Consider the following 27716-nt stretch of genomic DNA (forward strand, 5'->3'; position numbering starts at 1 on the left):
ACACAGGCAGGCAGGCAGGCAGACAGACAGACACACACACACACACACACACACTCTCTCTCTCTCTCTCACTCTCTCTCTCACTCTCTCCCCTACTTCAGAAGTGATTTTGATTAGACAGCGAGAAGCCAGACAGCACCTCCCAGAGATGGGCGCACATGCAGCAGCTGTCAAAAGGAGAAGTCACTTTACTTTCTTTTAAACTTGCAACGTTTGTCTTTATTTTGTTCTTTATATTTTGAAAGTGAAAAGAAATAGTATTGAGTCAATTTCTTTTTGTTTTTTTAAATATTTGTTCTATGTATTTACAAGCCTTAAAGTTGCTCTAAAGATTTCAAAAGTATTAAGAGTACTTTTCCCAGGGTAGCACTTTTTTTTAAAACAATTCTTGGAGTTCTCTGGTCCACAGCATTTCCTTCTGTTCCAAGGTTATGTATGTTTTGATTACTATTTTGATCTTTTTATTTTCTGAAGCAAGCTGAGAGGCAGGCAGAAAGATTTGATGCCAAAAAAAAAATAATAATCTTTCTTACCTTGTTCACCCCAAACCTTCTTAAATCTGGACTAAATACTATGCTTTAAAACAAACGTGAGGTGCATCTGAAGGGGAGGGAAATTTATTTCTCTGCTTTTCTATTATACAAGTTGTTTACAGAAACTGCAAATTAAAAAATTACACTGGCATTTGCAGTCCTTAAAATAAATTAAAAGTTCTCAACTTTTTTTTTTTTTGCTAAACAGATGTTTTTTTTTTAAAGTATGAGTCCTCGTTTAAAAAGAAAAGATTAAAACAGAAAATACTTTCTATAAATAATACATGTATTTTGGTTTTAGTGCTCCCGCCCTCAGGTTTGAAGTTTACTTTTTTCCAGTACCTTTTTCCTCCATGATCACCTTTCTTTCTCTTTCCCCTCTCCCACTCGTGCACACGTGGGGGTTTCTGCGAGAATTGGCCTTGCTGCACTGTGATTGGCGAAGACGTGACACTTTTTATAAAAATACTTAAATTGTTTCTTTTGTTTCATTTTGTGTATTTGAAGTTTTAGTTATCCTCAGACTCCTCTTCTGCTTCCCGCAGCCATGTGAAGAATGCTGTGACAGATTTCAGGGCCACACCCTTCCCATTCTGCTCTGCGGGGTCCTTGCTGCTTTCCCATTTGTAGAAGGCATCCTCAGAGATCACCTCCTCGTCATACAGGCAATCAAAAAACATCCGTAGCAAATCTGCAAGGAGGTGAAAATAAACCATCAGTTCTGGGGGCACTGTAGCTGTGAGAAGACCGTATTTCCAAGCAGTGAATGGATGCACATGAACTCCCCAGGATAAGAGCATCCATGACACTTCATCACACTCCCTCTTGATAGCATAAGAGCAAAACCATTTGTCTAAAGAATGGGAAAAGATTTAAGCAGTCTAAACTACTTCCTATTCCTATTATTTTGTTCAATTTGAACTATTTTCTGATATTGCTGAGTTGTTTGATATCAGGTAGTTCTCACCCTAAACACTTAAAAATTAAATATAAGAATACTTTTTTTTACTTTCTTCTTTATACATTTTGTTTGAAATTTTACAATAAAAATATATTATTTTTACATATTTTGGGAGAAAAAGGCAGAATGTACTTCCCCCCCCAATGTTATTTTCAAAATGAAAAGAGTAATAATTCATATGAAAAAAAGGGTAAAAACTATCTCATCTGGATTTTATCCAGTGAAATGATAGTCGTGGTTTATTGTTTTCAATGTCCAGATGATCTGGGCAATTTTAATCCTCTGTTTTGCTCTCACAGTGGAAACTTAGCTTATATTATTGTTCAAAAAAGAGAGATTTAAAGATAGAATGTCTCTTCAGTTACACCCTGAGGATTGTTTCAATCTTTTCCTTTATTTCCCAGAGGGATTTAATAGCACTAGCCAAGAAGGAAAACCCTGAAAATGCTACAGCCTAAGGAAATGCCAAAGAACTACTTCAGTGCTATCTCTAAAATAGCCAAGTATTTACTATCCACTTTCACAAGTTTCAACTGAATTTTCAAGATTTAATACAATTCAGTTAATTTACCAGCATCACTAAGACTCTGGTATTCAGGTTACCTTATTTGTCTGGTTAGCCAGAATTAATCATAACTATTAACTGAAAATTAGTCTAAACTGCCTTAATGTCTTTGTTGGGTATCTGAGGATTCTGAAGAGTATCATCCTCTTTCATTATTAAGACCTGTGTCTAAGAAGGCGAAAAACTGTACTGCACATATGCTAATGTCAAGATGCCCTAGACCTGCATTGTCCAATAGGGTAGCCACTAACCACATGTGGCTATTTACATTTAAATTAAATGAAATTTATTTCCTCAGTCACAGTAGCCACATTTAAGTGCTCAACTGATATGTGTGGCTCATGGTTACCATACTGCATGACAGAGATACATTTCCATCATTGCAGAAAGTCTATTAGACAGACCTGCCCTAGGATGAGGATTAAATCTCTAATATAAACTAGTGTTCTTGTTATCATTTTCTCATAAAAGTCAAACACTTAAAAACGTTCAGGTCTATTAAAGTTATTGGTTATCTGAGTTTTTGTAATTAGTGATTCTTCTATTATCCACTGTTCAAGCCCATCCAACCATCTCTCATGTCTTGGCCTGGATAAATCTCACCCTCTGGTTGGGTTAATTGTAGCAAGAGGTAAACTTACTGGCAGGTTGATCAAGTTTTACTATTGATGCTTGTAGTGCATAAAGTGCTTGCAGTTCCTTCTCCGTATCTGAGTCTAGGTACTTGATTAAGATCGGCACTCTCTGCTTGATAACAGCAGTGTCTACTCGGAAGGTAGAACAGTCGGCTGGAGGTGATAGAAGAACTGAGCATTAACACACAGAGCCATTTTCAATTTTCTGAGTCGATAAGACACACATGACTGCAAGGAAAGAGGAAGCAAGGGGGTCCAAGGCAAAGATTTTGAAACCCAAAATTTTCTGAAATTCTTAATGGGATATTCTCCCTGAAACAAACAAACAAAAATATAGTTGGGGGGGGATATATTTAGAGTGCTGGGTTCCCTCAAGAGCAGCACACTCAGTTCTTTATCTTTAATCGTAATGAAACAGGGACAGTGGTTTCATGACATTTCAAACTACAAAAGGAATTAGAAAGGAAATTAAAGTGATAGTTCATATAAAATCTTTTCACAAGGGTAAAAGAATTAGAACCATTTTATTATTACTGTCAGGATGAGGACTAACTGTGACAGTGGCAAACAACACATTTAATCTGAGCCTTCTGAGGGAAAGGCACAGTTAAAAAAAAAAGGGCTAAGAAAAGCATGCTCAGGGCCTAGAAGCATGCGTGGTTTTTTGTTTTTGTTTTTTAGCTTTATTGATCTTTGCTATTGTTTTCTTTGTTTCTATTTCATTTACTTCTGCTCTGATCTTTATGATTTCTTTCCTTCTACTAACTTTGGGTTTTATTTGTTCTTCTTTCTCTAGTTCCTTTAGGTGTAAGGTTAAATGGTTTATTTGAGATTTTTCTTGTTTCTTGAGGTAGGATTGTATTGCTAAAAACTTCCCTCTTAAAACTGCTTTTGTTGTAACCCATAGGTTTTGGATCGTCGTGTTTTCGTTGTCATTTGTCTCTAGGTATTTTTTGATTTCCTCTTTGATTTCTTCAATGATCTTTCGTTATTTAGTAATGTATTGTTTAACCTCCATGTGTTTGTGTTTTTTACGTTTTTTTCCCTGTAATTGACTTCTAATCTCATAGCATTGTGGTTGGAAAAGTTGCTTGATATGATTTCAATTTTCTTAAATTTATCGAGGCTTGATTTGTGACCCAAGATGTGATCTATCCTGGAGAATGTACCATGTGCAGTTGAGAAGAAAGTGTAATCTGCTGTTTTCGGATGGAATCTCCTATAAATATCAATTAAATCTATCTGGTCTACTGTGTTATTTAAAGCTTGTGTTTCCTTACTAATTTTCTGTCTGGATGATCTGTCCATTGGTTTAGGTGAGGTATTAAAGTCCCCCGCTATTATTGTGTTACTGTCGATTTCCTCTTTTACAGCTGTAAGCAGCTGCCTTATGTATTGAGCCCTTGAACATCATGTAGTGTCCTTGTCTCTTGTAACATTCTTTATTTTAAAGTCTATTTTATCTGATATGAGTATTGCTACTCCAGCTTTCTTTTGATTTCCATTTGCATGGAATATCTTTTTCGATCCCCTCACTTTCAGTCTGTATGTGTCCCTAGGTCTGAAGTGGGTCTCTTGTAGACAGCATATAGATGGGTCTTGTTTTTGTATCCATTCAGCAAACCTGTGTCTTTTGGTTGGAGCATTTAATCTATTCACATTTAAGGTAATTATGGATATGTATGTTCCTATTACCATCTTCTTAATTGTTTCGGGTTTGTTTTTGTAGGTTCTTTTCTTCTCTTGTGTTTCCCACTTAGAGAAGTTCCTTTAGCATTTGTTGTAGAGCTGGTTTGGTGGTGCTGAATTCTCTCAGCTTTTGCTTGTCTGTAAAGTTTTTGATTTCTCCATCGAATCTGAATGAGATCCTTGCTGGGTAGAGTAATCTTGGTTGTCAGTTCTTCCCTTTCATCACTTTAAATATATTGTGTCACTCCCTTCTGGCTTGTGGTGTTTCTGCTGTGAAATCAGTTGTTAACCTTATGGGAGTTCCCTTGTATGTCGTCGTTTTTCCCTTGTTGCTTTCAATAATTTTTGTTTGTCTTTAATTTTTGTCAATTTGATTACTATGTGTTTCGGTGTGTTTCTCCTTGGGTTTCTCCTGCCTGGGACTCTCTGCGCTTCCTGGACTTAGGTGGTTATTTCCTTTCCCATGTTAGGGAAGTTTTCAACTATAACCTCTTCAGATATTTTCTCGGGTCCTTTCTCTCTCTCTTCTCCTTCTGGGAACCCTATAATGCGAATGTTGTTGTGTTTAATGCTATCCCAGAGATCTCTTAGGCTGTCTTCATTTCTTTTTATTCTTTTTTCTTTATTCTGTTCCGAGGCAGTGAATTCCACCATTCTGTCTTCCAGGTCTCAATCCGTTCTTCTGCCTCAGTTATTGTGCTATTGATTCCTTCTAGTGTATTTTTCATTTCAGTTATTGTATTGTTCATCTCTGTTTGTTTGTTCTTTAATTATTCTAGGTGTTTGTTCTTTAATTCTTCTAGGTCTTTGTTAAACATTTCTTGCATCTTCTCAATCTTTGCCTCCATTCTTTTTCCGAGGTTCTGGGTCATCTTCTCTATCAATATTTTGAATTCTTTTTCTGGAAGGTTGCCTATCTCCACTTCATTTAGTTGTTTTTCTGGGTTTTATCTTGTTCCTTCATCCAGTACATAGTCCTCTGCCTTTTCATTTTGTCTATCTTTCTGTGAATGTGGTTTTTGTTCCACAGGCTGCAGAGCTGTAGTTCTTCTTGCTTCTGCTGTCTGCCCTCTAGTGGATGAGACTATCTAAGAGGCTTGTGCAAGCTTAAGCACACAGTTTTATTTCTTCTGTAAGTTAGCACTGGGACAGAATCTTGTTTTTTCTTTTTTTTTTTTGCGGTACGCGGGCCTCTCACTGTTGTGGCCTCTCCCGTTGTGGATGCGCAGGCTCAGCGGCCATGGCTCACGGGCCCAGCCACTCCGCGGCATGTGGGATCTTCCCGGACCAGGGCACGAACCCGTGTCCCCTGCATCGGCAGGCAGACTCTCAACCACTGTGCCACTAGGGAAGCCCCACAATCTTGTTTTTAAAAGCACCTTCTATACTTTACAACTCTGATATTAAAACACCAAAGTCTTATGGTTGTATAGATGCTGAAAATTACTTTAAAAATTTTAATGAAGACTTTCCACTTAGCCTGTTATTTTCCTTGGTAAAGAAGTAACATTGGAAAAACATTCATCTGAAAAAACATTCATCTTAAACTCTGAAGCTATCTCTATAATGATAAAGACAGACCTGAAATTCTGAACAACTTTTGAGCTGACAGATTTCTTTTTTTTTTCTACTTCAGTGACAGAAATGTGGATTTCTGTCTGAGACTAAGTGGATGATCTCATGAAGTACTGGTAAAAACTATATGCAGCTTGGAACATTTAGGTTTTTTACCAATTTGAATCCTATCCACCTATGTCTTATCATATAAAGTCAACATAAAGCAGGAGAAATAATTGGTATTTTCTTTCCTCATATATGTATTTACATATAATGGCTTTTCTGTTGAGATTAGCCCTTCATTGATATTAAATAAGAATAGTCAAACTGTTCTTTAAAACTCTTCAATGGAAGACAGGAGGCTTTGAATGTTGGAGGTGAAAAGTAAAGGAAAAGTCACATGTAGCAGAGTATAAAACAACCCAAGGATCATGCACCAACTTCCGTTGAACTGAGGAACACAAGGCACGCAGCAACTGCTCGCATCTGGGCTCTCTGCAGGCAGAGCAGCTATTCACCCCCCTGCCTGAGACAGCCAGGCATTACAGAGAGACATGGTATCCATTTGGCACAGAAACTGAGCTTTACAGGGCAAGTTTGGAGGGCAATATAAACTCTGACCCACATCATCTCATCAGCAGTTGACATACAGGGGATTTCAGGTGTTAAGAGCTGCCTTCAGAAATATTACTTACCTATAATAGCTGCTTTACAAACAGCTGTCATTAAAGCTCTAAGGAATGTAGGTGAACTCATCTGGCTTTCATCTAGGTTAGCCTGAAATCAAAAGTAAATAGAATAGTTAAAGGTACCCTTGCACACCAGAGAAATTATTTTCCCCTAAACCTGGCTTTGTCTGGCTCTAAGGGCAGATGGGATCATGTTCAACTTTCTTGTAAAAATTAGTCTCCTAATTCACCAGAAAATACTGGGGCTATCGCCAGTTCTGTCCGAAAATGCTCTCAGTAGCAGCATTTCATTTTCAGAGAGCTTACTATCCCCTATCCTTTGCTCATTCAGTTAAACAGTGCTGTGTACTATATACGTTTAGAAACGTAACCATTTAAAAGCATTTTCCCTTCTCAATAAATAAGCCATACTAAGATGATCTATCCAAATCTATAAAGTTGAAAGAACAACTACACCACAACCACACAGTATTTTAAAGCCTACTTTGCTCAGTAGTGTGCAACTATGTTTTGATGTACTAACACTGCTTTCTCATCTTCATTTTAATGTGACTTGGAGGTTCATTTCAAGCATTACCTCAAACAAACCCTTCAGGTGGTGGTGAGAAAACTATTACTCTTTTCTAAGGATGGCAAAAAAATGTATTTAGAGATAAGGCAAATAGAGTAAATGGGCCCCCAATTTATTTTTTAGTTTCTCTTAAGCTCTTATCTTTTTGCTATAAAACACCATACTAGTATGGACACCAAGGGGGGAAAGCGGGGGGTGGTGGGGTGGTGGGATGAACTGGGAGATTGGGATTGATATATATGCACTGATGTGTATAAAACAGATAACTAACAAGAACCTGCTGTATAAAAATAAAATAAATTAAAATTCAAAGAAAAAAACCCACTATACTAAACCAGATGACTAGCAAAAGGAAAAGACAAACAAAAGCAGCCATTTTCTAGGCAGGTATTTCAAATATTTTCCAGAGTTTATGCTCCTTATGCCTGTGAACAGAATTAATGTTTATCTCAGCTTCTTTTAATAGCAGAGCATAGTATTTTCTACTGAAAGAGTCAGGCTTAAAATGACTAGCTAGGAAAAAATTAAAGATGTCATTTTAAACGTAAGTGTTAGAAAGCTAAGAACCTCAAAGATATTCAGAGATCAGTTTAACGTTTATGAACTTTAGAACTGACACAGACTAACCAGCAGCTCTCTCTCTGTTGAATATCTAACCTCGCACATCACCTGGGAGGAACTGGTGGCTTCCTGAGAGCAGAATTAAGACTGGTTAACAAGTCAGATGGCTGGCTCTGTGGGACACTGGCAGAGCTGAACACAGAGGGCCGTGATACCTTTTGCTACCGATCTTTTCCCACAGGACGGAAACACGTGGTGGCACTGCTGACAGCTGAGGCTGAGGAGAGGGTGCGGCAAGAACTATGCATAAAAGATTCCATGAGGATTTATGTGTCACAGCCAGTTGCTGGTATACCTCTTTAAAAGATACACAGGCTGAAGCCAAAGCTGCTCTAGCCCCAGAAATTACTTCTGCAAAGTCTGAACAAGTATTTTTGAAGAATAGATGAGAGAATAAAAACACACCATTACTTTTTGGCCCAACAATATTTTATAAACACGTTGTAGAGCTATTTCAATTGAATATCATTTGAAGTCCCCAAGGATTAGACTTCAAGCGGAGTCTGAGAAAAATAAACAAATTAGCTAAATGTGATTAGATAATAAGTAACACTTCCAAACCATCTAACTGTTTCTTCTGTTTTAAAGAAACAAATTGCATATTTCTTCTACCAAATAAAGCCACATACTGTAATTCTAACATTCAAGAATAGAAAAGACACGAAGAAAAGTATAAGAACACTAAAGATTAAGCAAAGATGTTAACAAAAAAGCACGGAACAATAAGGAAGATGGGTCCTCTAATTGGAACTGATAAGCAAAATCAGATTATTATATAGTACCAGTATCAGACACAGAGCAACAAACACCTTATATGTATTGTCAGCTCAGTGACCATTATGTTTTTGTCTTCTTGCTCCTTTTTTAAAAGTCACCTTTATTAGGTATAATTTACATTCAGTAAAATTTACCCTTCATCTTCTATTTAATGAGAATAATTGTTGGTCTGGACTAGGCAGAATAAATACTAATATTTAAAAAATGAAGCCCAACATGGACAAAGAGGTAAAAACAGCATCATTTTGCAATACATGAGAAATAGAAGAAGTAAAAGACCAAAATGCTGAAATCTATGAAAAATCAAGGAGAAAGAGAATGATGTGAAGTATGCAAACACTGACCTGACTTTTAAAACATAAAAGAAGGTGTCTGATGTCAATAATATACCGGAAAGCCTGATGCTGATTCTATGCTAAAATCTATAACAAACTATCATATGAATGGTTTAAAAGTCTTACAGCGGAAAGAGATGATTATGTTAAGAGGAATAAATACATACATGAAAAACAAGTCATGCTCAACTAACCTTCTTTCCTTTTCTGATACGATCAGTATATGGTAGCTCAGATGGATACAGCCTTCACTTTTCTAGACTTTAGCAAGACATTTGACAAATTATCTAATAAGAGATATCCCCTTATGGACAAGATGAAAAGGTGAACTAGACAGTAGAATGATGTGAAATAATAAGCAAGTTAATAGCTGAAATGTCCACAGGGGTGGGGTGAGATTTGGTCCTAAAAAGTATGCTGCTTTATCCTTAGTCCTACCCCATTCACACATTTTACCCATAACTCGAATGAGGACAAAGTTGACATATTACTGAAATGCAAGGAGGATACAAAGTGAAAAAGATGGCAAGCAAAATTTATGACCAAGTCAGAATTTAAAATGTCCTGACAAGACTGAAAAAAAACCTGTCTAATTTAAGAAGATAAATGTAAACAGAATTAAATTACTAAGGGACTTCCCTGGTGGCACACTGGATAGGCCTCCGCGCTCCCAATGGAGGGGGCCAGGGTTCGATCCCTGGTCAGGGAACTAGATCATACACACATGCTGCAACTAAGAGTCTGCATGTCTGCAGGCCACAACTAAGGAGCCGGCGAACTGCAAATAAGGAGTCTGCCTGCCTGCTGCAACTAAGACCCAGGGCAACCAAATAAATAAATTAAATAAATAAGTATTTTAAAAAAAGAAATAAAATTTTAAAACACCATTTTGGTTCAAAACCAAATGCATGAGTTTGGGATGGGAGAGGTGACTAACCTGTAGAATATAAAAGAATGGGTACTACAAGACTGAAAGAGCAAGGAGACCTTCAAGATGGCAGAGGAGTAAGATGTGGAGATCACCTTCCTCCCCACAAATACATCAGAAATACATCTACATGTGGAACAGCTCCTACAGGACACCTACTGAATGCTGGCAGAAGACCTCAGACTTCCCAAAAGGCAAGAAGCTCCCCAGGTACCTGGGTAGGGCAAAAGAAAAAAAAACAGAGACAAAAGAATAGGGACAGGACCTGCTCCTCTAGGAGGGAGCTGTGAAGGGGGAAAAGTTTCCACACAGTAGAAAGTCCCTTCACTGGTGGAGATGGGGCGAGGGGGGTGAGGCAGGGGGAAGCTTCGGAGCCACAGAGGAGAGCGCAGCAACAGGGGTGCAGAGGGCAAAGCGCAGAGATTCCTGCAGAGGATCGGTGCCGACCAGCTCTCACCAGCCCGAGAGGTTTGTCTGCTCACGCACCGGCTGAGATGGGTCGGGGCTGGGAGCTGAGGCTTGGGCTCTGGAGGTGAGATCCCAGGGAGAGGACTGGGGTTGGCTGCGTGAACACAGCCTGAAGGAGGCTAGTGTGCCACAGCTAGCCGGGAAGGAGTCCGGGAAAGAGTCTGGACCTGCTTGAGAGGCAAAAGACCATTGTTTCAGGGTGCGCGAGGAGAGGGGATTCAGAGCACCACCTAAACGAGCTCCAGAGATAGGTGCGAGCCGCGGCTATCAGCGGAGACCCCAGAGATGGGCATGAGATGCTAAGGCTGCTGTTGCAGCCACCAAGAAGCCTGTGTACAAGCACAGGTTACTATCCACACCTCCCCTCCCGGAGACTGTGCACCCCGCCACTAGTCCTGTGATCCAGGGAAAACTTCCCCGGGAGAACACACTGTGTGCCACAGGCTGTTACAACGGCACACCAGCCTCTACCAGCCTCTACCGCCACAGGCTCTCCCCGCATTCCGTACCCCTCCCTCCTGCCCGACCTGAGTGAGCCAGAGCCCACTAATCAGCTGCTACTTTAACCCCATCCTGTCTGAGTGAAGAACGGATTCCCTCAGGAGACCTACACACAGAGGCGGGGCCAGATCCAAGGCTGAAACCCAGGAGCTGTGCGAACAAATGAGAGAAAGGGAAATCTCTCCCAGCAGCCTCAGGAGCAGTGGATTAAATCTCCACAATCAACTTGATGTACCAGCATCTGTGGAATACCTGAACAGACAACGAATCAACCCAAAATTGAAGCGGTGGACTTCAGGAGCAACTGTAGACTTGAGGTTTGCTTTCTGCATCTAATTTGTTCCTGGTTTTATGTTTATCTTAGTTTACTATTTAGAGTTTATTATCACTGGTAGGTTTATTTACTGATTTGGTTGCTCTCTTCCTCCTTTTATATATAGATAGATAGATAGATAGATAGATAGATTTTTTTTCCTTTTTCTCTTTTTGTGAGTGCATATGTGTATGCTTCTTTGTGTGATTTTGTCTGTATAGCTTTGCTTTTACCATCTGTCCGAGGGTTCTGTCTGTCTGTTTTTATTCTTTTTTTTAGTATAGTTTTTTTTTTTCTTTGCGGTATGCGGGCCTCTCATTGTTGTGGCCTCTCCCGTTGTGGAGCACAGGCTCCGGACGCGCAGGCTCAGCGGACATGGCACACGGGTCCAGCCGCTCCGCGGCATGTGGGATCTTCCTGGACCGGGGCACGAACCCGTGTCCCCTGCATCGGCAGGCGGACTCTCAACCACTGCGCCACCAGGGAAGCCCTAGTTTAGTTTTTAGCACTTGTTATCATTGGTGGATTTGTTTTTTGGTTTGGTTGCTCTCTTCTTTCTTTTCATTTTTTATTACTTTTTAATAATTATTTTTTATTTTATTAACTTTATTTTATTTATTTATTTATTTATTTCCCGTTTCTTCTGAGCCGTGTGGCTGACAGGGTCTTGGTGCTCCGGCCACGTGTCAGGCCTGTGCCTCCGAGGTGGGAGAGCCAAGTTCAGGATACTGGTCCACCACAGACCTCCCGGCTCCACATATCAAATGGCGAAAGCTCTCCCACAAATCTCCATTCCAACGCTGAGACCCAGGTTCCACTGAATGATCAGCAAGCTACAGTGCTGGACACCCTATGCCAAACAACTAGCAAGACAGGAACACAACCCCACCCATTAGCAGATAGGCTGCCTAAAATCATAATAAGGTCACAAACACCCCAAAACACACCACCGGACGTGGTGCTGCCCACCAGAAAGACAAGATCCAGCCTCATCCACCAGAACACAGGCATTAGTCCTCTCCACCAGGAAGCCTACACAACCCACTGAACCAACCTTAGCCACTGGGGACAGACATCAAAAACAGTAGGAACCACAAACCTGCAGCCTGAGAAAAGGAGACCCTAAACACAGTAAGTTAAGCAAAACGAGAAGACAGAGAAACAACCAGCAGATGAAGGAGCAAGGTAAAAACCCACCAGACTAAACAAATAAAGAGGAAATAGGAAGTCTACCTGAAAAAGAATTCAGAATAATGATAGTAAAGATGATCCAAAATCTTGGAAATAGAATGGAGAAAATACAAAAAACATTTAACAAGGACCTAGAAGAACTAAAGAGCATAAAGCAATGATGAACAACACAATAAATAAAATTAAAAATTCTCTAGAAGGAATCAATAGCAGAATAACTGAGGCAGAAAAACAGATAAGTGACCTGGAAGATAAAATAGTGGAAATAACTACCGCAGAGCACAATAAAGAAAAAAGAATGAAAATAATTGACCTCTGGGACAATATTAAACACACCAACATTCGAATTATAGGGGTCCCAGAAGAAGAAGAGAAAAAGAAAGGGACTGAGAAAATATTTGAAGAGATTATAGTTGAAAACTTCCTTAATATGGGAAAGGAAAGAGTCAATCAAGTCCAGGAAGCGCAGAGTCACATACAGGATAAATCCAAGGAGAAACATGCCAAGACACACACATTAATCAAACTATCAAAAATTAAATACAAAGAAAAAATATTAAAAGCAGCAAGAGAAAAACAACGAATAACATAAAAGGGAATCCCCATAAGGTTAACAGCTGATCTTTCAGCAGAAACTCTACAAGTCAAAGGGAGTGGCAGGACATATTTAAAGTGATGAAAGGGAAGAACATACAACCAAGATTACTCTACCCAGCAAGGATCTCATTCAGACCTGATGGAGAAATTAAAACCTTTACAGACAAGCAAAAGCTAAGAGAATTCAGCATCACCAAACCAGCTCCACAACAAATGCTAAAGGAACTTCTCTAGGCAGGAAACACAAGAGAAGGAAAAGACCTACAATAACAAACCCAAAACAATAAAGGAAATGGGAATAGGAACATACATGTCGATAATTACCTTAAATGTAAATGGATTAAATGCTCCAACCAAAAGACATAGACTGGCTGAACAGATACAAAAACAACACCCATATATATGCTGTCTACAAGAGACCCACTTCAGACCTAGGGACACATACAGACTGAAAGTGAGGGGATGGAAAAAGATATTCCATGCAAATAGAAATCAAAAGAAAGCTGGAGTAGCAATTCTCATATCAGACAAAATAGACTTTAAAACAAAGACTATTACAAGAGACAAAGAAGGACACTAAATAATGAACAAGGGATCAATCCAAGAAGAAGATAAAACAATCGTAAATATTTATGCACCCAACTTAGGAGCACCTCAATACATAAGGCAAATGCTAACAACTATAAAAGGGGAAATCGACAGTAAGACAATCATAGTAGGGGACTTTAACACCCCACTTTCACCCACGGACAGATCATCCAAAATGAAAATAAATAAGGAAACACAAGCTTTAAATGATACATTAAACAAGACGGATTTAATTGATATTTATAGGACATTCCATCCCAAACCAACAGAATACACTTCCTTCTCAAGTGCTCATGGAATGTTCTCCAAGATAGATCATATCTTGGGTCACCAATCAAGCCTTGGTAAATTTAAGAAAACTGAAATTGTATCAAGTACCTTTTCCAGCCACAACGGTATGAGACTAGATATCAACTGCAGGAAAAAAAATCTGTAAAAAATACAAACACACGGAGGCTAAACAATACACTACTTAATAACCAAGAGATCACTGAAGAAATCAAAGGGGAAATCAAAAAATACCTAGAAGCAAATGACAATGAAAACACGACAACCCCAAATCTACAGGATGCAGCAAAAGCAGTTCTAAGTGGGAAGATAATAGCAATAAAATCCTACCTCAAGAAACATCTCAAATAAACAACCTAACCTTATACCTAAAGCAATCAAAGAAAGAAGAACAAAAAAACCCCAAAGTTAGCAGAAGGAAAGAAATCATAAAGATCAAAGCAGAAATAAATGAAAAAGAAATGAAGGAAACAATAGCAAAGATCAATAAAACTAAAAGCTGGTTCTTTGAGAAGATAAACAAAATTGATAAACTATTAGCCAGACTCATCAACAAAAAAAGGGAGAAGACTCTCATCAATACAATTAGAAATGAAAAAGGAGAAGTAACAACTGACACTATAGAAATACAAAGGATCATGAGAGATTACTACAATCAACTATATGCCAATAAAATGGACAACCTGGAAGAAATGGACAAATTCTTAGAAAAGCACAACCTTCAGAGACTGCACCAGAAGAAATAGAAAATATAAACAGACCAATCACAAGCACTGAAATTGAGTCTGTGATTAAAAATCTTCCAACAAACAAAAGCCCAGGACCAAATGGATCACAGACGAATTCTACCAAACATTTAGAGAAAAGCTAACACGTATCCTTCTCAAACCCTTCCAAAATATAGCAGAGAGAGGGACACTCCCCAACTCATTCTACAAGGCCACCATCACCCTGATACCAAAACCAGATAAAGATGTCACACAGAAAGAAAACTACAGGCCAATATCACTGATGAACGTAGATGCAAAAATCCTCAACAAAATACTAGCAAACAGAATCCAACAGCACACTAAAGGGATCATACACCATGATCAAGTGTATCCCAGGAAAGCAAGGATTCTTCAGTATATGCAAATCAATCAATGTGATAAACTGTATTTACAAATTGAAGGAGAAAAACCATATGATCATCTCAAGAGATGCAGAAAAAGCTTTTGACAAAATTCAACACCCATTTATGATAAAAACCCTCCAGAAAGTAGGCATAGAGGGAACCTACCTCAACATAATAAAGGCCATATATGACAAACCCACAGACAGCACTGCTCTCAATGGTGAAAAACTGAAACCACTTCCACTAAGATCAGGAACAAGACAAGGTTGTCCACTCTCACCACTATTAAAATTCAACATAGTTGGGCTTCCCTGGTGGCGCAGTGGTTGAGAGTCCGCCTGCCGATGTAGGGGACACGGGTTCATGCCCAGGTCCGGGAAAATCCCACATGCCGCAGAGCAGCTAGGCCCATGAGCCATGGCCGCTGGGCCTGTGCGTCTGGAGCCCGTGCTCCGGAACGGGAGAAGCCACAACAGTGAGAGGCCCGCGTACCGCAAAAAAAAAAAAAAAAAAAAAAAAATTCAACACAGTTTTGGAAGTTTTAGCCACAGCAATCAGAGAAGAAAAAGAAATAAAAGGAATCCAAATCAGAAAAGAAGAAGTAAAGCTGTCACTGTTTGCAGATGACATGATACTATACATAGAGAATCCTAAAGATGCTCCCAGAAAACTACTAGAGCTAATCAATGAATCTGGCAAAGTAGCAGGATACAAAATTAATGCACAGAAATCTCTTGCATACCTATACACTAATGATGAAAAACCTGAAAGAGAAATTAAGGAAACACTCCCATCTACCACTGCAACAAAAAGAATAAAATACCTAGGAATAAACCTACCTAAGGAGACAAAAGACCTGTATGCAGAAAACTATAAGACACTGATGAAAGAAATTAAAGATGATACAAACAGATGCAGAGATACACCATGTTCTTGGATTAGAATAATCAACACTGTGAAAATGATTATACTGCCCAAAGCAATCTAAAGATTCAATGGAATCTCTATCAAAATACCAATGGCATTTTTCACAGAACTAGAACAAAAAATTTAACACTTTGTTTAGAAACACAAAAGACCCCGAATAGCCAAAGCAATCTTGAGAAAGAAAAACAGAGCTGGAGGAATCAGGTTCCCTGACTTCAGACTATACTACAAAGCTACAGTAATCAAGACAGTATGGTACTGGCACAAAAACAGAAATATAGATCAATGGAACAGGATAGAAAGCCCAGAGATAAACCCACACACATATGGTCACCTTATCTTTGATAAAGAAGGCAAGAATATACAATGGAGAAAAGACAGCCTCTTCAGTAAGTGGTGCAGGGAACACTGGACAGCTACATGTAAAACAATGAAATTAGAACACTCCCTAACACCATACACAAAAATAAACTCAAAATGGATTAAAGACCTAAATGTAAGGCCAGAAACTATCAAACTCTTAGAGGAAAACACAGGCAGAACTCTCTATGACATAAATCTCAGCAAGATCCTTTTTGACCCACCTCCTAGAGAAATGGAAATAAAAACAAAAATAAACAAATGGGACGTAATGAGACTTCAAAGCTTTTGCACAGCAAAGGACACCATAAACAAGACGAAAAGACAACCCTCAGAATGGGAGAAAATATTTGCAAATGAAGCAACTGACAAAAGATTAACCTCCAAAATTTACAAGCAGCTCAGGCAACTCAATATCAAAAGGACAAACAACCCAATCCAAAAATGGGCACAAGACCTAAATACACATTTCTCCAAAGAAGATATACCGACCGCCAACAAACACATGAAAGAATGCTCAACATCACTAATCATTAGAGAAATGCAAATCAAAACTACAATGAAGTATCACCTCACACCAGTCAGAATGGCCATCATCAAAAAATCTAAAAACAATAAATGCTGGAGAGGGTGTGGAGAAAAGGGAACCCTCTCGCACTGTTGGTGGGAATGTAAATTGATACAGCCACTATGGAGAAAAAAAGTATGGAGGTTTCTAAAAAACTAAAAACAGAACTACCATATAACCGAGGAATCCCACTACTGGGCATATACCCTGAGAAAACCATAATTCAAAAAGAGTCATGTACCACAATGTTCATTGCAGGTCTATTTACAATAGCCAGGACATGGAAGCAACCTAAGTGTCCATCGACAGATGAATGGATAAAGAAGATGTGGCACATATATACAATGGAATATTACTCAGCCATAAAAAGAAACAAAATTGAGTTATTTGTAGTGAGGTGGATGGACATAGAGTCTGTCATACAGAGTGAAGTAAGAAAGAAAGAGAAAAACAAATACCATATGCTAACAAATATATATGGAATCTTAAAAAAAAAAAGTTATGAAGAACCTAGGGGCAGGACTGGAATAAAGATGCAGATGTAGAGAATGGACTTGAGGACATGGGGAGGGGGAAGGGGAAGCTGGGACGAAGTGAGAGAGTGGCATGGACATATACAGACTCCCAAATGTAAATACCTAGCTAGTGGGAAGCGGCCGTATAGCACAGGGAGATCAGCTTGGTGCTTTGTGACCACTTAGAGGGGTGGGATAGGGAGGGTGGGAGGGAGATGCAAGATGGAGGGGATATGGGGATGTATGTATACGTAGAGCTGATTCACTTTGTGATACAGCAGAAACTAACACACCATTGTAAAGCAATTATACTCCAATAAAGATGTTAAAAAAAAAAAAAAGACTGAAAGAGCAGTTTGAGCTCAGTGTAGTGAGCCTGCCAGAAGCACAGAGTTAAAAAAAAAAAAGCAAAAAGCACCACGTAACTGTCCTGTTGGACCACACTTGGTGATCATGCTCAGTTTGCACATGTCACTTTGTGAGGAATGTTCAAAATCCAGGTTATGTTTGTATGAGAATAACCAGACAAGGGTCTGGATATCAAGATTTCAGGAACGAATGAAAGAACCTAGAGGGGGAGATAGGGATATATCTTACTGACTAGTATAAATTACTTAAAAAAGATTCTGAATTAGGTGAGATGATAGATTATCATATAGACAGCAGGGAAAATAGGTAGAAAAAACAATTTATCAGCAGCTTCATTATTTCTCAGTGCCTGGAAATGAGTTGTTAAAAAAACAACAGCCCATTAGAAGGACTACAAAACAAGATTTATGCAAGAGGGAGAGAACTAGATTAGCCTTCAATGGCTTTCTTTCAACTTGGATTAGTATATGATCCCATGGAAATGTGCACAAATAAAACACATGTACATAAACAGAAGTTACTATTTAAAGGAATACAGTAACAAATTAAAAATGGACATAATCAACAGACTCCACAAGATAAATAAGATATGAAGTTTCCAGAAGGGAGTGTCGTTATGAAAATGTCAGTCAACACATTTAATAATAATTATATATTGCTTATTAATTTTATCCAGATTAGTATTTAAAACATGTCAACATTAAGAAAGAAATGAAAATTTTTGAATGGTAAAATGCAGGGTGTATCCAAAACTAATGAGAAATCCAGAAAAATGGCTTATGTTCTGAATATTTTTACCTGACTTTATAAAAGACTACGAATCTTATAAAAATAGAAAAACAGCATTAGTTTCAAATACATAAACATGTAAGAATAAAAACTAACTTCATTAAAGTTAAAAACTCCCATTAAGTGAGAGGGTAAATATGTGAATGAAGGGATCCCACAAGAATCTTTCTTTCAGAGATATCAGGGAAGGTGACATAGTCTTTATACCTCTACCCAGTCAAAGATCTGTTCATCATTTGCTTTGTCCTCAATAATGAGTTTCTCGAGTCGCTTATACAGCTCTTCGGCAGAGAGTTCTTTCTTTGAAAGTGCTTCAGAGGAACAGGAACCATCAGACTCTATAAAGTCCAACTTCTGTAACATACAGTGTTAAACATATTAACATAATTCAATATTATTATCACCCTGAGAGGAAAACAAAGTCATGGGCTATCTCTTCTATTGCACATGGAATCAAAATGATCAGCAGAAGCCATTCTATATTTATTGTTCTAAAAGATTCTCACTCCATTACCCTTCTGAATATTTCCCCATTTTTTAATACTGCATAGCTCTGCTTCTTCTTAAAAACAAAAGCAAGCTTACTTCTCCTCCAAATCATTCTGAATTTCAGTCTTTTTAAAAAATTTAAGTACATCTGACATACAATATTATATTAGTTTCACGTGTACAAAATAGTGATTTGCCATTTGTATACACTGTGAAATGGTCACCACAATAAGTCTAGTCGTTATTTATCGCCGTACAAAGTCAATACAATACTTTTGACTGTATTTTCCATGCTATATATTACATCCTCATAACTTATTTATTTTATAACTGGAAGTTTGTACCTCTTGACCCCCTTCACCTATTTCACCCCTGCCAACCCCTTCCCCTCTGGCAACCAACTACCTATTCGCTGTATCTATGGGTTTTGATTTGTTTTGTAGAATCCACATGTAAGTGAAATCATGCAATATTTGTCTTTCTCTTGACTTATTTCATTTAACATAATACCCTTGGGTGCTTCAGTCTGGCTTTTAGCTGTGACATAGCTCTAAGGCAGGGCAGGAGTACTGGCAAGGGTACAATTTAACTCCCTTTCTGCAGCCTATGATTTAGTATCACTATTGCCACCGAGCAGCTGTCAAAAACTCTATAGTTTTAGTTTTGTCAAGTCCTTTAAACACCTCTTGACCATTCTGAATCCGAGTGTGAGAAACGATGCCATAATTGTTTAACTCTTAGATGGGTAGTTAAAAAAAATCAATAATCAAAATGATTTTTCATTTTCAAGGGTATAAGGAAATGAGGTATATAAGTATGTTTTGCCTTATGAAGTTTCTCTATGCAAAAACCATGAAGATTAAAATATTAAAGATTATTAACATATTTTCCTCTAATACCTTAGAAGACTCTGATATATTTCTATACCCTCCTTTGATCCACAAAGAAAAAATTACCTTGAATTCTGTGAAAAAAAATTTCATTCTATCATTTTAATTGTCTTTACCACTTATGTCTCATTTTAAAATATATTCCTATAAAGTTTAGAAACATGATTCAGTATTACAATTTTTCTGATTCAATGTTGATAAATATCTCAGCCACCACATTTCAGTATACATACAAAATCACAAGAAGACGGTCATAAGTTCTTTTAAGAACAGGCAATTTTTCACAGCTTTGAAACATTCTCCAAATTTGTTCTAACACTCTTAGGTGTTAGAACACCTACACAGAATACCTCTTTAACCTACCCTAAACCTACATAGATGACTGAAGGTCTGAGAGTGATTAACAACAACAGCAAAGTCAAACATGAATTACACTGCTCATTAATATAATATGACATAAAAATGTGAAAGTGAACGTCTTTACCATGGCCAAACAGAGTCAGTGGTGAGTTGTAAAGTTTACCTTGGTCATTGGAGAGAAACATTTATTTCTCAGAATCCCTGTGTTTCTGTATACGTTATCGAATCCTCCTAGAACCTAGAAGGCTGGGCTTCAAATTTATGGATCAGCTCATCACTACCTCTTGCAGAATGTACTCGGGTTCCCAGAAAAAGGGCATTAAACCAGCCATTTTAGTTTTTATTTATTTTGGCTGTGCTGGGTCTTCGTTGTGGCTCATGGGCTCTCTAGTTGTGGTGCACAGGCTTCTCTAGTTGTGACACGCCGGCTCAGTAGTTGTGGCACACAGGCTTAGTTCCCTGACCAGGGATCGAACCCAGGCCCCCCCCCCCACTGCATTGGGAGTGTGGAGTATTAACTACTGGACCACCAGGGGAGTCTCTAAACCAGCCATTTTAGAAGAAAGCTAAAATTCAGGATACAGAAGGCCAAGTTTTCTGGAACCTCATTTTTTTGTCTTTTAAACTTTTTTTTTTTTTTTTTTTTTTTTGCGGTATGCGGGCCTCTCGCTGTTGTGGCCTCTCCCATTGCGGAGCACAGGCTCCGGACGCGCAGGCTCAGTGGCCATGGCTCACGGGCCCAGCCGCTCCGCGGCATGTGGGATCTTCCCAGACCGGGGCACCAACCCGTGTCCCCTGCATCGGCAGGCAGACTCTCAACCACTGCACCACCAGGGAAGTCCTAAACGTTTTTATTAATAACAACATCATCCGTAACTGACTGAGTTCCTCTCTATGCTCAGTGCTTCTTAAACATTATCTCATTTAATCCCCATAAAAATTCTACCAGATAGTTATTATAAGCATTTCATAGGTGAGGAATATGAGGCTTAGAGAAATCAAGTAAGTTGCTTAAAGTCTTAAGTGGTAGAAAATTGGAACCTGAATCCAGGTTTATTTGACTTCAAATCAGGGTGCCATATGTTTTCATTTCTCTTGGATATACACCTAGAAGTACAACTGCTGGGTCTCATGGGAATTCTGTGAGGAAACCATCCTTATGTAGTTATTTTCATAAATTACATCTTTATACAATGTATGCCCATTAACACATATTTATAGTTATTTTCTTATGGATTTGCCTTTTAAATCATATAGCAAAGAAAATGAGGAGCTACAAACCAAAAACATAAAAATACTTGCTTTTATATTTACCTGTGTGGTTACTTTTACCATTTATCTATATTTCTTTGCATGGCTTCGAGTTACACTCTTGTGCTCTTTTGCTTCAGCCTGAAAGACTCAGTTTAGCAGGGGAGGTCTACTAACTCAGTTTTTATCTGGGAATGTCTTAATTTCTTCTTCATTTTTATAGGAAATATTGCCAGATATAAACAGTCTTTAAATTTTAGTACTTTATTCTTTTTTTTTTTTTGGCTGCGTTGGGTCTTCATTGCTGCGCGCAGGGCTTTCTCTAGTTGAGGCAAGCGGGGGCTGTTCTTCATTGTGGTTCACAGACTTCTCACTGCGGTGGCTTCTCTTGTTGCGGAGCTCAGGCTCTAGGTGTGTGGGCTTCAGTAGTTGTGGCACACGTGCTCAAGAGCTCAGGCTCAGACGTTGTGGCGCACTGGCTTAGTTGCTCCGCGGCATGCGGGATCTTCTCGGACCAGGGCTCGAACCCGTGTCTCCTGCATTGGCAGGCGGATTCTTAACCACTGCACCACTAGGGAAGCCCAGTACTTTAAATATATCATTCCAGTGTCTTGACAGCCATAGTTTCTGATGATAAATTGGCTGTTAATCTTATTGAGGCTTCTTTGTATGTGACGAGTCTCTTCTCTCTTGATGCTTTCAAGATTTCTTCTGTTTTTGTCTTTCAACAGTTTCATTATATCTTGATGTGAAACTGACTTTATCCTGCCTAGAGTTCCTTGAAATTCCTAGATGTGTAGATTCATATCTTTGATCAAATTTGGGAAGTTTTCGACCATTCAAATACTTAATACTTCAAATACTTAAATACTTTCTTCTGCTCCTTTCTCCCTTCTCTGGGACTACGTTATGTATATACTGATGTGTTTGATGGTGTCCCCTAGGTCCTTAGACTTCGTTAATTTTTCTTGTTTCTCTTTTCTTTGCTCCTCAAACTGAGCAATTTTTTTCAAAGCCTCTTTTTATGTTAAATGGATTATTTTTTCAATATGTATTATTACAATTTAAAGTTTTCTTTAAAAAAATAAACTATAGGGACTTTTAAAAAAATTCAATGATATTCAGTTTCATATAACAATGCCAGAAATTTCATTAGCAAAACAATTAGTAAAAGAGTGTATCTATTGTGAATACTGAAGATGGATTTTCATCGTAGTAAATTAGTGCTGAATCAGTGATTCCTGACTGACTGAGCAATTTCAATTGCCCTGTTTCCAAGTTCGCTGACTGATTCTTCTGCCTGCTCAACCCTGTTGTTGAAAGAGTCTAATTTTTCATTTCAGCTATTATCACTTTTCAGTTTCTACTTGGCTCCTTTTTATAATTTCTACCTCTTTACCAGTATTCTCAACTTGTTCAATTCATCATTCTGATTTCCTTTATTTCTTCGTCCATGGTTTTCTTCAGCAACTTGAGCATATTTAAGTCAGTTAAAGTCCTTGTCTAGTATTCCCAATGTTTGGGCTTCCTCAGGGATGCTTTCTGTCATTTTCTTTTTTTCCCCTGTGAATGAGCTATATTTTCCTGTTTCTTTGAATCCTTCATAATTTTGTTGTTGAAAACTAGACAGTGTAATGCAGTAAATCTGGACATTAGATTCTCTCCCTCACCCCGTATGATGTTGCAGTCATCTGTTTAGTGACTTTTAGACAAGGACTATATTCCTTCTCGTATATGGTTACTGAAGTCTCTGATCCATTATCTCTGCAGTCAGCCAGTGACCTTTCAGAGATTTCAGTGAATGCCTGGATCCAATGAGAAAAAGAGAGGGGCATGGGGGTGTGGGGAAGACATAAATGTGTTCTGTTTAAGTTCTCTGACAGACTCCATCCAAGAAGTTGCTTCAGGGTGAGGAGCTGAAATGACATCAAGGTCTGGCACAGGATACTCGGTGAACTGCTAGGCAGATTAAAAGACACAACACCCGTCTTTAGAGGACAAGGTCTTTATGGCTCAACCTGGCGCCAGAAGGAAGGTGCTACTGTCTCCTCAGCTGTCTGTCACAGAGCTGGGGGCTGATAGCTTTCTATGCAAAACACCAAAAATACTGGAATTTACCAGACTCTTTTTTTCATCAAGAATCCTCCTGGTATTGGTAGTGCATGTGTTCCACTCCATAATTCCAAAATAGCTGATTCTAACAGACCTTCCCAGCTCAATAGTTGTTTCAGTGGAGGGACTAATTCTGGAACTTCTTACTATATCATCTTCCCTCCATCCATACACTGATTTTTAAATTTTAAATTAACTTTACATTCCTGTGATAAAACCTACCTGGTTATGATGTATTATCCTTTTTATATACTGTTGCATTTGATTTGTGGAATTTTTGTTGACAAGATTTTCTCTGTGTTAATTAGGAATACTGGTCTATAGTTCCCTTTTCTTGAAATGCCCTTAATTTTGTTATCAATTTAATGCTGGCCTCACGGAATGAGTTGGAAAATAAGTCTCTCCTGTTCAATGTTTTGGAAGAATTGGTGTAGAATTCTTTGCAGAATTGGCATTATTTCTCCCTTAAATGTTTGGTAGAATTCATCACTGAACTCACTGGTGCCTGGAGTTTTCTTTGTGAGAACGTTAACTACTTCAATTTCTTTCATAGATATTCAGGTTATCTATTCTTCTTGAGTCAGCTCTAGTAGTTTGTGTCAAGAAATTTACTCATTTCAACTAAGTTGATGTATTTATTGGCATAAAGATTATTTGCAAAATTCTCTTACTTGTTGTTATGTGTAGAATCTATACAATGTCACCTCTCTCATTCTTTTTATTAGAAACCGGTGCCTTCTCTTTTTTATTTTTCCTGATTCGTCTGGCTAGGGGTTTATCAATTTTATCTTTTCAAAGAACCAGCTTTTGACTTCAGTGACTTTTCTCTACTGTTCTTCTGTTTCATTGACTTCTGCTCTGATTCTTGTTATTTCCTTTTTAAATTATTTATTTATTTATTTATTTATTTATTTTTGGCTGTGTTGGGTCTTTGTTTCTGTGCGAGGCCTTTCTCTAGTTGCAGCGAGCGGGGGCCACTCTTCATCGCGGTGTGCAGGCCTCTCACTTTCGCAGCCTTCTCTTGTTGCACAGCACAGGCTTCCGACGCGCAGGCTCAGTAGTTGTGGCTCCTGGGCCTAGTTGCTCCACGGCATGTGGGATCTTCCCAGACCAGGGCTCGAACCTGTGTCCCCTGCATTGGCAGGCAGATTCTCAACCATTGTGCCACCAGGGAAGCCCCTCCTTTTTTCTATTTACTTTGTTTTATTTGCTCTTCCATTTTCTAATTTTGTAAGGTTGAAGCTGAAGTTACTAATTTGTGACCTTACTTGTTTCCTACACACAGGTGTTCAGCGCTAAAAATTTCACTCTAAGTATGGCTTTAGTTGCATCCCACAAATTTTGATGTGTTGTGTTTTCATTTTCATTCAGTACGAAATATTTAAAAAATCTTTTACGATTTCTCGTTGACTCACGGGTTATTTAAAAGTGTGCTATTAAGTTTCTAAATATATGTTGCCCTTATCCTTAAAGGTTAGTTTACTTGGAAGTCAACTCTAGATTAACTTTAAGATTATTCCGGGACTTCCCTGGTGGTCCAGTGGTAAAGAATCTGCCTTACAATGCAGGGGACACGGGTTCAAGCCCTGGCCAGGGAACTAAGGTCCCACATGTCGTGGGGCAACTAAGCCCATGCCCCACAACTACTGAGCTCCTGCACCTCAACTAGAGAGCCTGCGTGCTGCAGACTACAGAGCCCACACGCTCTGGAACCTACACGCCACAACTACAGAACCCATGTACCCTGGAGCCTGTGCGCCACAACTAGAGGGAGGCCTGCACTCCGCAATGAAGAGCCCGCATGCTTCAATGAAAGATCCCACCTACCGCAACTAAGACCGATGCAGCCCCCCCCACCGCAAAAAAAAAAAAAGATTACGCCACCATCTTCCATTGTTATCTATGTATACTTTGATTAACAACTGGCTTTCATTGTTGCTATTGCAAAGTCTGCTTTTCCTTTGTAGGTGATGTGCTGCTTCTTTCTAGCTACTTTAAAATCCTTTTTTGCTTGCTTTTGATATTATGTAGTTTCACTAAAATGTAACTATCCTATGTGGTATACATGTGCTTTCTATATAGATTCATATATTTTTCAGTTCTGGAAAAGTCAGCCACAGTCTCTTCAAATATTGCCTCTTCTCCATTCACCCTATTTTCCCTTCTAGGACTCCAATTAGACACATGTTAGACTTTCTCATTCTATCCTCTAAATTTCATAACATCTCTTAGAATTCTGTCTAGTTTCTTCTCCTTCTCTTTTTATATCTGCCCAGTCATTTTGACTACTCTATTCATGTTTGCTCATTTTTGTGATTCCTTCTTTTTAAAATAATGTTATTTTATATGCTGAGTGATGATTCCATTATCTCAAGTCTCTGGAGTCTAAATCTTGCACTTATTGTCTGTTTACTGTCACTCATGGTTACCTGTTTCGTTATACTTTAAATGAACTCTAAGTATTAACTCATATATTTAGATAATGTTAATTTGCAGAAAGTAAGAGCTAAGTTGAGTATAGTTTTCTCCAAAGAGCATTTTGGTTTGCTGCTTCTTGGAGCCAGGGTAATATTGAACTGGGACCATTTCAACATCTTCAAGATCTCTGGCAGCGCTTATAATGGTATTAGGCAACACACCCTTTACATGTGCTTACCGCTCAGAGCCAATTTCATCTTTGGCTTTTTCCGCCCTTATTCGTTTTGTTACTTGGGAATTTCTTCCACTTTTTATGAGCCCAGCTATGCAAGATAAATTATGCCTTATGTAGGAGTACTCCTCAGTGTATCTAGACTACAACCAAAAGAAAGCTAAAGTCCACAGTTAACCTAATGTCTTTATCGAGCTTAAATATATCCAGCTTAAAATATACTTAAAGTCATTTTCTGATTGCTTTATTACTTTCTTTTTACCTAAGAGTGATTTTTTTCTTCTTATTGCCGATTTTGTTGGCTGTCTTAGCATTTATTTTCCTCAGATGTTTTAGGATTCTGACTTGCAGGATCATTTTGAGAGGAAGTTTTTTGTTTTGTCACTCTTCTTTTTATGGTTGCCTCTATTTGATCCCCCACAATTCTTTACTTAGGACCAGATTATATTGACTATGGAGCCTTCTGCCTTGTTGTGGATTTCTGAATCCAGTTACCAAGTCAGTAGGCAGCTTAGCTAAGGTTCTGCCTATAAGACTATATCTACTTCCTTGTATTTATTTATCGAGTTTCCACTTAGTGACATGCAGTAAGCCTGTCTCCAATCTTCTACCTTGAAAGGGGCATCTAGACCCTATTACCCCACAGAAGTAACTTCTCCTGCCTCTATTTGCTTTCAGATCCAGAGCTCAGAAGACTTGCAGCTTTAGCCCTATTAACCCTACTTTATTCATCAATTTCATTTCTGGTTCATGGAGACGTGTAGCTTGTTTTCTAAGTGTGGCTAAATCCTTAAAATTTTCTTTTCTTTTTTATCTATCATCTAATGAACGCAAAGACAAAAAGCTACGATGCTGTTAAAAGTTGCCTGGTGAGAATTGTGATTGAGTCTGACGAGAGATCAGAAAATATTTGTCCTTAGGAACCACGAGGTTTTTTTGGGTAAAGTGGCTTTAAAGCATGGACTTACAATGACATCTTGACCATGATTCCTATTTTGGTCTAATTTTAATAACTGGAATACTAGTACAAATACTTTTATCTCCTCTAAGAAACAGACCAACTACGATCAAACAGGAAGGCACAAGCCTTGCTTGTACTCACCTGCTCCAAGAGAAAATTATGTACATCTTCCCCTTCTGGTAAAAAATCCTTCCAGCTGAGGTCAGCCTCCCTCCATAAGGCTCCCACTTTCTTATGGCTCTAAAACAGACATTAAGTCCAATCCATTTACTTTTACATTGGAAGGAGAAAAAGAAGTCAAGAGTACAGAAGTTTGAAGGAAGGCTAAAAAACTGAAACTTTTCCTTGCTGATATGAAGTTAATTTCTTAGGACACTTAGCTTTCAAACTGAGATGTCTGAATGTTCATAAACGTAATGGTAAATGAAGTATAGTTGCTTAACGTTCAATAATTTCTTCTACCAGATGACTAATCTGGGGATCTGCAAGCTGGTGTTTGGGGTTTATGAATATAATCAACTAAAAAGAGTCCAATTCACAGAGCTTATAAATTC

At 38.5% G+C, this 27716-nt stretch overlaps 1 protein-coding gene across 12 annotated transcripts in view; it reads right to left on the reverse strand.

Moving 5' to 3' along the window:
* Positions 1–212: 212 nt before the first annotated feature.
* Positions 213–27716, reverse strand: part of EIF4G3 (eukaryotic translation initiation factor 4 gamma 3) — a 390751-nt gene continuing 363247 nt past the window's right edge. For all 12 annotated transcript variants that reach the window (XM_060089107.1, XM_060089108.1, XM_060089099.1 and 9 more), the window contains 5 exons: positions 27304–27402; positions 18657–18803; positions 6636–6717; positions 2701–2847; positions 213–1224 (listed from right to left, as the gene is read on the reverse strand). In XM_060089107.1, the coding sequence (XP_059945090.1) occupies positions 1043–1224; positions 2701–2847; positions 6636–6717; positions 18657–18803; positions 27304–27402 (657 nt within the window). In that variant the 3' untranslated portion in view covers positions 213–1042. The remainder of the gene's footprint in view (positions 1225–2700; positions 2848–6635; positions 6718–18656; positions 18804–27303; positions 27403–27716) is intronic.

This window comes from Mesoplodon densirostris, chromosome 2 (genome assembly GCF_025265405.1).
Source record: "Mesoplodon densirostris isolate mMesDen1 chromosome 2, mMesDen1 primary haplotype, whole genome shotgun sequence".
Taxonomy (NCBI): domain Eukaryota; kingdom Metazoa; phylum Chordata; class Mammalia; order Artiodactyla; family Ziphiidae; genus Mesoplodon; species Mesoplodon densirostris.